Genomic DNA, 12,927 nt, shown 5'->3' on the forward strand with positions numbered 1-12,927 from the left:
TTAATTGGTTGTTAATAAGTGTGGTGTGTGTGCTTGTCAGACCCCACAGCAATGTAGGCACCATAGTTGAACTCAGATTGCCGATGAATAACAAGAATACAAGTGATTTCAACTGCTTTGAGGTGATTCTGAAAAATTAGGTGATTATTAGAAAATGTATTAATTATGTTGAAATTGACCTTTAATTTAGAGGTAACCACAATAGCAGAGCAATGAATAATTGCCTCCAATTACCCATCCTTTATTATTTAGTGCCTATAATGGCAGACCCATAAGTTGATCATATATACATATTTATTGCAAAGAGTTTGAGGATTAGATGATATTAGCCTGACTACTTCCCACATTTTATAGCAGCCAAGGTTAATGTTTTTTTAAATAACATGTTATTGGTCTTACACAGTCTCTGATTTGTAATCTACACTTCTGTTCCTTGATTTTAGCATCACCCTCTCCTCCAGAGTGTTCAGCATAGACTACTTGTACACCTCATACTTTTTAACAAACCTCAGCCTCGCATCCACACTTAAATTCTCTTCTGAAACTTCAACACTTCTCCTGTTGGTCATTCTTAAAAATCTGTTTTTCTTCTTCTTGGGATCTTCGAAATCTAAAGTGAACCTTACAAATCTGTTGCTACATCATTTATGAAGTTTTATTCCCTTATAAAATAATTAGGTTTTTCTGCTTTAAATAAAAACAAAAATCACTGACCTCCCTTGTGCGCAAGTGGCAAACTGACATCTGAAAACACATTAGGAAACCATTTGCTTGTACATAATAGATCACAGCATAGAGTTGAATGCATGCCGCGATCCCTCTCTAACAGTTGGCAAACTATGTTGGGCTTTAACGGAATTCCATCTATTTGAACACCGAGCTTTCCGGAAACAATTTACGTATACTTGATGACTTGGCAGCATGTATCCCAGTGGAGCCTGATGCCAATTACCTTGGCATTATTGAGCACTGAAGAACACGGTGTCTTTTTGGTTTATATAAGAGTTTAAGTATTATGAGCATTTATGGAAAGTTTAGAACTTAAATTTGGGTTCAGCTCTGAGCAGTGGGATAGAGAACATGAAAAGAGTGCTGAGTGATCCCAACAGTTATTGTCTAGTGGGGATGGGGAAATTCTGTAAGTATTTTAGGAAGAACCAGCAACAGATTTTATTTAATAACTGATGTCGGATTCCCATCTGTGTGCTGTGAATATGCTTTATTCTCATTGGTTAATAAAGAAGCTGCTTTGGTCTTCAACAGGGCAGAATAGAGCTAGGTGAGGGAAAACTAAACTGAATACTGGGAGAAAATAGGTAGAGTCAGAGATGCCATGTAGCTGCGACTGGAGGAGACAGACGTTGGAACTTTGCCAGTAAGCCATGACCTCGTGGTGATGCACAGATGAATGGATATGGGTTGATTCAAGATGTAAGAGCGAGCTAGAAATAACCTAGAGCTATTGGTGAAACAGTACTGCATTCAATAGAGATTTCTGTGTAATTATTTCACAAGTCTGGGCACTCAGGAAATGAATGAGCAGCCTCTGCCAACAAATAACCTTAAAAGAAATATGCAGGGTAGCCAGGGAAGTTATTTGAGATGTAAAACACATGCTGTATCAGCTTCTAGCTTATACAGTTATAATAATAATACAATTTAAAGAAAAAATAAACAAAAACTTGAGAAAGAAAAATAATGTTTTTGGTTAAAATTTCAAGCTTTGTATATGTTTATGACTGTGAAAATGAACTTGCATTTATATAGCCTTCATTTGAAGACACTTCTTGAATAAAATGATCACTGGATCTAAGCACTTTACATATATTTCTTAATTTGCTTAATCTATCACAGTAACCTTTTGAGGAAAGCTTCAATTTAACAAATAATAAAAATGAAGATTCCAAAGGCTTATTAACTTTATCTTCACCCAAATTATACATTAATTAATGATTCAACTAAGTTACACTGTTTGATTTTACATGGGTCTGGCCAGAAAATCCATTATTCATCCATTGGCCTCTAGGGCTGCTATGATCTGCTTCTTGGATACTGGAGTGTCAGCTGCATTTATCCTACAAAATCTATGTGTATAGCATTGTGGCTGTAGCTAAGGTGTTTATTCGCTTGTTTGTTTTTGTATTTTGACACAGAAGGATGAACAGTGAAATGACTTATCAATAAACTCCTATCTGCTCTCCGCGACCCACACATACACATTTGCAGCTGTATGATAGAGGTGACTATGATCCGATTTCAGCTCTTTGACTAAAGAGTCCATGAGACAATTAGTCATTGATATGTGGTTTGAGACCAAGTTTGGCCTCTAGACTTAGTTCTGCAATGATTTTTTGCTTCTGGTATGTGCTAAAATCCAGTACTTTTCCTGAAATATGGACTTAGTAAAATTCACTTCAGAGTGCCACTGCGATAGAGTAGACAAATATTATGCTACATAGCACAATGCTAACTATGCACTATGTGATTAATATTATCAATCTTATCTTACCAAAAATAATGATCACTTTAAACAATACCCACAGGAAAATGAACTAAGAACTTTTACTGTGGCTAAATGATGATTCTGTATGTTTTCATGGTTAATGATGTACTGTTATTTCTGGTTTACCATATATTTTCCATATGTCATAAAACTAATGGCTTTAGTAAACAAATATCTGACAGTTTTGTAAATATTTTAAAATTACAAGCAATATTTCATGAGATTGTCCTGATAACTCCAAGGTATAAGGACCAATAATATTTTAGTTTTTAAAGATTAGAGAAAATGAGAGTCAACAAAACAATTTTAGGTACCTTACAAAACTTATATATTCTAGGTACTAGTACTGGGAAGTGACCACTGGGTTGGGGTGAGAGTTGTCACTTCCTGAATCTGTTTAAGGGTCCTTTGGTGTTCACCTCCATAGAAATGCTGCCCTTGTCATACCAAACTGGATATCCCTGATCACTAACTTACAGAATTAATACTCCATCCACAGTAATAAGCATTAAAATTAGAATTATCATTGCCTACATTTCTGATGCTCTAATTCTCCCTTTCATTACTTCTTTTGATGACACGGTGCAGCTCGATAGACAGCCAGTATAATAACGTAGACATTAAAAACATGGCTTTCTAGGTTCAGCCCCAGCTCCGTTAGGGTTATGTGATTTTACTATGACTTAGTTTTACTTAAGGAATCCAGGAAAGAAGCAACAGTATCTCAAGTATCTCAAGGCGTCTGGAGGATTGGCGCCATAGTAAAAAAGGAAACAGGTTTAAGAAGCTAAAAAGGAGAAATTGCAATTTGTACAACTAACTGACTATAACAGTTTCCTAAAGCCCTGTATGCTACTCTGAACTTTATGAACTACAAACCAAAACTCCTTTCATGACTTGACATAGAGGCCGAAATGTACAGTGACTGAGCGGTTGCTTCTCCTCCTCCATCACGATCATTTTTATCTGTGCACCTGAAAATTTGTGATACTGTCAGAATGGAAGTGAAAAGTTTGATAGATTGGAAATACAGAAAATTAATGTTCAAAGCTGTTGGGTATTAGCAATCAATTTTTGTCAACTTACAAAGAATTAAAATATTTTAAAACATTTTAATTTAAATTTTCTCATCCAGTAAATATTGCATTTTCCCCCTCTTCAAACTCCTTCCAGATCCCCACACTTTCCTACCCACTAAACTTCGGTTCTTACATTCTGCCCCTCATCCCCAGCCATTCCCTTCTCTCTCTTTATCTCTCAGAAGTTCAGCAAACAAACAAACATCAATCATGGATACCATGGGGTCATACTACACAAGAAACTGTTTGAAATTGCTACCTGTGGCAAAGGGGAAATCAGTTTTCTCCAAGGGGGTGTCACTAGGTATGGCAACCACACTCTAAGGCACATCCCATATCCAGGAGTACTTAACCCATAAAATTAATTCCATGTTTTTAGTTAGTTAGTTAGTTTGTTTTTATTCATTTTTGACTCTTTAATTTATTTTGTTTTGTCATTTTTGTCTTAAACACTATTATTAAGTTAAATTACTCATATTCCCACTGTTTAGATTTCCTCAACATTTTGTTTCTCCACGTGTCTCATGAACTGAGAGACTCAGTGTGAACACTAGATTTTCATTAAAAAGGCTTTCAGTAAGTGGATAGATATATCTATCATAACTTCCTATTAATGACACAAAGAAAACCGACATTAGTTTTCTTTTTCTGTTTTTCCATTCTTTCATTGGCTATAAGAACACATATCGAACATCCAAATCCACACACATCACAGTTTTAAAATGTAGTCTCACCTTAGAATCTTACTAATTTGAAATTGAAATACGCACAATGATGAAAAAGTTTTATACATTGGATAACAAAAATACCTATGACTCCTATTTCTTACTTTAGACAATGAGCCAGGATCTAATTAAGAAACTACTGCTTTTCATTGGCCCCTCAGTCTGCCCCAATTGTCAACCACATTCAGAGGATCCAGTTTGATCCCATACTCATTCATTTCCAGTCCAGCTGGAGTTGGTGAGCTCCCATTAGCTCAGGCATATTGTTCTAGTGGGTGAACTAACCCCTCATGGTCCTGACTTCCTTAGTCATATTCTCCCTCCTTCTGCTCTTCAACTGAACCTTGAGAGCTCAGTCCAGTGCTCTGATATGGGTCTCTGTCTCTGTCTCCATCCGTCGCTGGACCAAGGTTCTATGGTGATATTCAAGAAATTCATCAGTGTGACTATGGGTCAAGGCCAGTTCAGGCACCCTCTCTTCCACTGGGACTAGAACTTCCCACAGGACAAGGTACCTTGCCCTCTCTTAGGACTGGAAGAGGGTGGGAGGAAGATGTTGGGGGGAGCAGGGAGGGAGTGGGAGTAGGGGAGGAAGTGGAAATTTAGATTAGAATTATTTATAAAGTAATTTTTTAAATAAAACAAACTACTGCTTTTAAAAATCTACCCTAAACTGATGTCTGTAAAAATGCAAACTCTAATTGAGAAGCTATAAATTTGATATAATTATGTTTTCTAAGAATATGTATGCATGATAGCATCCTTTCTTCTAGAATGCTCAAACTTTTCACTACTTTTTCCAGTTAAAACTCTTTAAAAACAAGCCATGCTTATATTCACGAACGAAGATATCAGCTGAATTAAAAGTGTTTTCAGGTGAACGCCATCATTCAAAGGGCACTATCTGACTGCACCTCTCAGATGGCGAGATGACTGTTTGCATGTTTTAACCATATTCCAGACTGGAACAAACGTGGTGAAAATCAACACGCACTCATCCCTGTGGAAACTGGCGAAGCAGCAGATGCTGCTGCTGGAAATAGCTGGGACTTCTGCATCTTTGGCTGAAAAACATTTTGTGAAAAAAAAAAAGATTTATTTCATGCATTGGCTCACAGATTAAAAAGGGTATATGTTATTGTTGTATGTGTTTTATTCTTGCAGCATTATAAATTTAGAATGGTAAAATGCAGATGACCTCGTTGATGTTTCCTATAGACACTCCTTTATTTACCCTAGAATAAGGTCATGTATTCAACCTAATTCAGGTTAATCAGTATAGTAACAGGTCTGGGAGCTTTTGAGGTGAAAATGGCAAGGCTTTGATATTTCAAGTCCTCATTTAAACTGTCAGACTATCACTAATTTAGTAGTTGTCTACTGCTTCTACTGGTAGAGAGAAGGACTGCATAAGTCACAAGCAGTGAGCAGGATGTGTTCAAAAATGAAATAAGCACCTGACCTAGCATAAGAGTTGCTTGGGAGGTGGAGTAGGGAGTAAGAGTAAGGGGTTAGCAAGAGTACTCCACCACAGTGGTGACTATTTTGTCAGCACGCCGTCAACAAAGACAAATAAGCAACCAAACAATAAAGATATTCTGCAGTAATGGTCGTCATCAGATGTTGTTTCAGTATTTACTCTCACTGTTGGAAATCATTGCATAAAGCTTGTGACTGTAATTACTTTGAGACTTTTAATGGACAATGGTGTTTACAAACCGACAAAGATGTCACAGATTCAGAACACTGGCAAGCTGAGAATGTGCCTTGACACACAGTTGTACTAAACCCTCAATGTGGCAAAAATGGAGTGAGAAAGCTCCATTGAAACCATAAAAAGAGATTTTGTAACTTCATACAAAGTGGTTTCCTTTCAGAAGAGAATTAAAGGGCAAGCTAATATCATTAGCTGTATTATTAGTAATTAGAATATTTTTTCTGGGTAGATTATCTTCAAATTTCTCAAATAAATCAGGAGAATCCTTTTTATCTTTTATAATGAAAGAGCAATCCAGCATTTTCATAAAAAATATTGAGTAGTGGATCATAAATATGTTTAGATTACAAAATGATGTGCTAGTGTGTGTAAAATCCAGAAGTAACTTTTTGAACTGATTGGATTGCTTTCTTATATGAATATATTAGGGGCTGTTTTGTCACTATAGGCATGCATGTATCATTTCAGTGTTGTGTGATGGCTGGGTATAGACACTTAATTGAATCATTAAAAGTAGAGAAGAAGAAATGAGAGAGGAGAGAGAGAGAGAGAGAGAGAGAGAGAGAGAGAGAAGATGAATGGATGAGAGGATGAACGGATGAGGAGAGATAGTAAAACTATGCTGACATTTTTTTTTCTCTGCAGCTTATTAAATCAGGTTCCCTGTAGCTCAAAATGTCACTGAGCCCGGGGTTACTTATCTTTCTATTTGACAGAGCACATCTGCTTAACAGGACTGTACAGAGGATAAGGAAGAAGAACCAGGGCACCTAGCACAGTGCCTATCATGACATGGACATTTATTTTCTGCATGAGGATGTTTCAATTCCTTCTTAAAGATGGCTTATAATGATGTAATGATGACTACGAAGCACCTTGTGTTATATGACTGATAATATTCATTTGGCAAGAGTACGGAGGGATTCAGTGAAGGGTTTAACTTTTCTTCAGTGTGACAATTGAAATGACAGACTTTAATCCTAATTCTCTGTAAGTACTGTGTGTGATTAATTTTCAGGCAGCAGAAGGGCACAGAACTCCTTTATTCATCCTATGCTGTGTTTTAAAACAACAGAAATCACCTGTGTGATGTGAATAATTGAAAGAAGGAAGATGGGCACCGTTGATTAGACACCACTTAATCCCAAAGAGAGAATTACTAGTTCTATGCTTTTATATTGTAATAGACAATTGGAGAAGTTTGATAATGAAAGTGCAGGAAAGCAATCATTTTACTATTCACAGAAAATCTTACTGTGATTTGTATAAAGCTGAGATCTGATGTGTGATTTTAACTTTTGACTTCATTTTTCCAAAGGCAAATAAATATTCAGAGGTTGATTGATTAGATAATAACTTAATGTAAATAAATTATATTGAAGAAAATAAAATTGGTTATGTCAAAGTACCTTGCGATACATTATATTCAAGCAACATAATATATGTGGCATGATTTTAAATCTTATATCCAGAATGACTTCCAGAATTTTTTAGAATAGAAATGTAAAGAGATATATTATGAGGTCCAAAGAAGTTATTTTACCATCAACATTTCTACAATATTAACCAAATTTATCCAGAATTTGTAGATCAAAAAGGTAGAACTACCACAATGACTTGCCATTAAGCAGTATAGAAATTTCTGGATTTGTTAATTTAATCAGTATTTTTGGGGAGATATTTTTGGTGTTCCTACCTCCTCTTGCTTGTTGTCACTAACTTATGAGGAAAATAAAACTCTTATTTATAAGAGCCAACTACACATATTAACTGCATGATTTGTTGTTTTTATGTGACTTTTATTTCTTGCTATCAGCATGAAATTCTCGGTGTGTTAAACTTTACACTACAGGAAATGATTTAGAGTTTCTAACTTCTTTCTTTTTAACATTCTGGTACAGTTTGCATTCAAAGCAAGATATACTTGACATATCACATTGCTTATTAAATGATGGATCTGGTTATACCATTTCCCCTTCAGTTTTGTCCTATACATAAGCATTTTAACATTATTCTATGGTTTTAAACTTGGTTTGAGGATAATGAACCATGAATCATGTAATCTGAGCATTTCCAGCACCTTTTGTATTCCTGTGGGAGTATATGCAGTACAGCTTTAACATAGAGTAAAATTTCTAAAGTTTTATACCGTGGGGTCTACTTATATGAATCTCTGAACAGACGGATTCTTGCTTTTTCTTCTGCCTCTACTTTGCGTAATCCATTAAAAGATTTCTTTCTGCTTGCAGGGATGACTTGTCAAGCTCGGACATCATACACTGAGGATGAAGTTCTTTGGGGTCATCGTTTTTTTCCTGTAATTTCTTTAGAAGAAGGGTTCTTTAAAGTTGATTACTCCCAGTTTCATGCAACATTTGAAGTCCCCACTCCTCCGTACAGTGTGAAAGAGCAGGAGGAAATGCTTCTCATGTCCTCCCCTTTAATAGCACCAGCCATAACCAATAGCAAAGAAAGACATAATTCCGTGGAGTGCTTAGACGGACTAGAAGACATTAGCACAAAACTTCCAACAAAGCTGCAGAAAATTACTGGGAGAGAAGACTTTCCCAAAAAACTCCTGAGGATGAGTTCTACAACTTCAGAAAAAGCCTATAGTTTGGGTGATTTGCCCATGAAACTCCAACGAATAAGTTCAGTTCCTGGCAACTCTGAAGAAAAACTGGTATCTAAAACCACCAAGATGTTATCTGATCCCATGAGTCAGTCTGTGGCAGATTTGCCACCAAAGCTTCAAAAGATGGCTGGAGGACCTGCCAGAATGGAAGGGAATCTTCCAGCCAAGCTAAGAAAAATGAACTCTGACCGTTTCACATAGCAAACACCTCTTTAGGAATTATTTAATGTTTTGATTTAGTATTAGTCCAATATTTGGCTTACAAACTAATCCTCCCTAGGAAATCTGAGAGGTCTATCCCAGTCTAGCAAGTAGATTTGAGAACTCTTCATTCCAGTGTTGTTACTTTGCAGAACATGAATTACGAAGGGAGGTCATCATAAGGAAGTTATTAGTGGGCATGTATTATCACATCAAGCATGCAATAATGTGCAAATTTTGCATTTAGTTTTATGGCATGATTTATATATGGCATATTTATATTGAATATTCTGAAAATATATATAAATATATATTTGAAGAGGAGATATTCTCCCCATAATTTCTAATATATGTATTAAGCCAAACATGAGTGGTTAGCTTTCAGGGCACTAAAATTATATACATGTATACATACACACATATGAACACACACACACAGATAACATACCCATACAAACATATATATCTAATAAAAATTGTGATGTTTTGTTCAAATTTGTATTTCTTGTGCATGTTTACTTTATTAGAATAGGAAGGCTGCTGGCATTGATTATGAATACCAAATATTTTAGCCTTAAATTATTTGTTCTTTAAAATCTGATTTAATGTTTTCTGCTGTTAAGGTCATGGAATCTTTCAATTGTACTTTATCATGAAAGATTTTCAGAAGCTTGTGGTGTTCATGGCACCACTGACAGAGACATCATGATTATGTATTTAATTTGTAAATTTTAGAGTGTGCCGGTACCTGGTACATACCATTGAACTTTTCTTATGATTTTTAGAAGTCACTAGAACTGGGGTCAGGTGAATAAGTTTATCAATTCATCAATTAGTCTTTTCCTAGACTAACTAATATCTCTAAGTTGGATTTGTACGCAATCTAATAAAAATATGAGCTCTGAACAAATGCTGAATCATTGAAATAATCATTAGCCAGGTTATATTTGAATGTGTTAGAATTTGTGTGATATTTACAGGGTAATGATTCCTCTTTCAAATGAGCTGATTGCAAATGTTTTCTTCATTTTCTGGAACTTTTGTCATCCTTAAAAAAAAAAGCCTTGATCTTTCAGTAGATATGGCAGTATAATGAAGCAGACGAAGCACTCATGCTAAAAGGTCTATGTCTAATAGAGACTTTTATGCTCTTCTATTTTTTATGCCATTTGCCATGAAAGGATGGGTTTGTTCCTTATCTTGGGGAATATATCCCAGACCTGTCGGTCATAATTTATCACAGACCTGAGAGAGATTAAAATCACAAGAATTAAAAATGTTAGTATACTCAGGATTTTCTGGTTTTGTTTTGGTGTTGAACAATTTTTTTTTGATGCCTTGGATCCCTGGCCTCCAAAATAAGTTTAGTAGTACTCTATTTCAACCCCCAACATCTGGCTGGAATCAAACTTGATCAGTAGTAAATTTTCAACACAGGTTTTAGGGTGAGGAGTTTTTTTAAAAAATGCTGAATGACTTCTTGGTATATTCGCATAGGTTTTCCTATATAATTTCTTTGGAGTTTGCAAGTGAAATTGGCTCAGAATTAGCTCACTTCTCATTAATATGTAAATCGCAGATGGATGGTTTGAGCACACAGTATTTATGGTTTAGTGATCTTGCGATCATTTTATTAGAGGCCAATTATTCCATCAACAGTATATCATCCACGATATCTTCTGGCTACCTCTGTATCAACCAAATTCTGTAGGTGCACACACATACCAGGGAATGATTACTGGAAAAATGATCAACTATAGCATCCATCCACTGTGAATAGGCAGTTGCCCTACCCCTTGATCACTAAATGTTCTTATTTGCCAGATGAAGATGATAAAATATTAGCAGGAAAAAAAAGGGGGGACCAGTGGGTATGGAATATTTAGCAGTGGAGGAAGCTGCATAGATCATTTAGTCCAACACCTTAAAACTATACAGAGCCATAATATTCTTTGGAGAGTCATTTTAATTTGTTTTTGGTATTGTAAAGAAGAACCAAAAACAAACTCTCTGGATTTATTCATTTAACAAAAAATTATTGCATGCCTTCTTTGTCCTAGGCATTGTATTTTTTTTCTTTTTTTATAGTTTAGTTCCTGGGGATTTAGATATGTACACTGTATTAGGAAGAAAGTGTGGAGGAGAAAGAGAGAGACAGTATCCAGTAGTCAACATTTCAATTATGAAGATGAAAATAGGGCAGAAACAGAAACAGCTGTGGGTTGATGAGAGCTCAGAAGGTGACACAGAAGGAGGTACCATTAGCATTGGGACTTAATGACAAGAAAGAGCCAGTGTGGCCATAATAAACTAATTCAAGAGAATAGTACACTTTTACCTTTTCCGCATACGTGTGGGAACAGTATGATTTCTGCATGTACTTGCAGTTTAATCCCAATTTCTAGGTTGATTACAGGATCCAGTCTGCCCAGGAAAAATTGCAGTTTATACTTGTTGTACTTGTGTAATTATTAGTATCCCTCTCTTTGATTCCTATTATGTCCTGGTTTGGATGATATATGGTAAAGTTTTGTTGATGCTAACAAAATTATCGAGTCTAATATATTTGGAAAAAATAAAGAATTGCTTTACTTCTCCTTTTCTTGATTTTCTTTTCTTTCACAGACTATTTGAAAACGCATTTCCAGCATCCCCTCTTTTAGCCTCAAGGAATTCTTAGAAAAGAAGTCAGGTCTGCACGTGATATGTCTCTTAGGCTCAAAACTTAAACATTTTATTGAGAGCATAACATACAAAGTAAACCTATTTCCATTTAAAGAAGTTCTAAGAGCTAAAGTCAAAGGAACTAGAAGTTAACTTATGTAACCAACTTACTGGTTGCTGAAAAAGAAACATCAAACAATTGGACACCAATGACTTCCTAGTATTTTACAGCGTAGCACGTGTGGTATAAAAGATATTTTATTTATCAAAATGTTAACAAAGCAAGTATTTTGAAAATGTTTATCTTCAGTTTAAGTATTTATTCATTGCAGCAATATATAAATATACTTTGTAATATATGTAAAATGAGCTGGAGGATATTTCATCATTAATTATGTTTAAATATTATGGTATTAAAATATACATATATGTAAACAACCATACATATATTATTTTACATTTTATCCAGAGGAGTTCTGTTACCCCAGTACTGAAAACCTCTTTTGTCTGGAAGGGATGGATTTATCTAATGCATATTTTTTTTCTTGAGGTTTAATTATGTCACAGTTTTCTTATACTAATTGTATCAGGAGTATTATTGTTATTTTTATTATGAAGAAAGTTCAGTTAGACTGAACATTACGTCTGTGCTTTCTATTTTACAATTTATCCATAAATAACATTTTTCATATTAAATTAGTAAGCAGCTTATTATATTTTCTAACATCCAATCCATAAATATTTCAGTACTATCTGTGTTATAAACATATAAACTCATGTATTCAGTTTAGAGAGTCTAATTAAAAATACATTAAAACAAAACCATAAAAAAACAAAAAATTGGAGCACCATTGAGCATCATTTTCCAAGGTTCAGCATTTCTTCACTTTCCTAGAGTCTCTGAGCCACACACATTCACATAGCTTATGCCTCTTATTTCCTAAAGATGGTGATTTGATCCACTATATGAACTTGCTTAAAATTGACTTTTATTGGCCTCTTTATTGATGAGCTGTTTCAGCAACATGAAGCCTCTACTTCAGAATGCTGATTTCTTAAGACCTGATGCCTTGGAGAACACTTTGTCCCATACTAAGTGTTTTGAAAATGGTGATAAGTAAAGCAGAAAATTACACTTTTGTCCAAATAAAAAATATTTTAAAACAGTTTCACTTGGCTCATAAAATGTTTCATAGATATAAATGTGTCACCAGGCTATGGCCATATGTGGCTTTTGCTGTGTACTGTTCCCAGCTCCTAGGATCATTACAAAATTGATTTTATTAAAAAAATTAAAAATTAGAAAGCTAAGTTACAGGGCAAGAGAGATTTCTCAGTAGTTAGGAGAGTCTAATGACCATGCAGAAGACCTACTATTGATTTTCAAGACCTCTATCTGGGTC

At 35.1% G+C, this 12,927-nt stretch overlaps 1 protein-coding gene across 1 annotated transcript in view; it reads left to right on the forward strand.

Moving 5' to 3' along the window:
• The window catches only part of Kcnj3 (potassium inwardly rectifying channel subfamily J member 3), a 131,386-nt gene extending 119,650 nt beyond the window's left edge, over positions 1-11,736 (forward strand). The window contains exon 3 of the mRNA XM_041631559.1: positions 8,274-11,736. Within this exon, the coding sequence (XP_041487493.1) occupies positions 8,274-8,860 (587 nt within the window). The 3' untranslated portion in view covers positions 8,861-11,736. The remainder of the gene's footprint in view (positions 1-8,273) is intronic.
• The last annotated feature ends 1,191 nt before the right edge of the window (positions 11,737-12,927 follow it).

Source organism: Microtus oregoni, unplaced genomic scaffold (genome assembly GCF_018167655.1).
Source record: "Microtus oregoni isolate MIOR12 unplaced genomic scaffold, Mior012 000037F_ref0000500, whole genome shotgun sequence".
In the NCBI taxonomy this organism is placed as follows: domain Eukaryota; kingdom Metazoa; phylum Chordata; class Mammalia; order Rodentia; family Cricetidae; genus Microtus; species Microtus oregoni.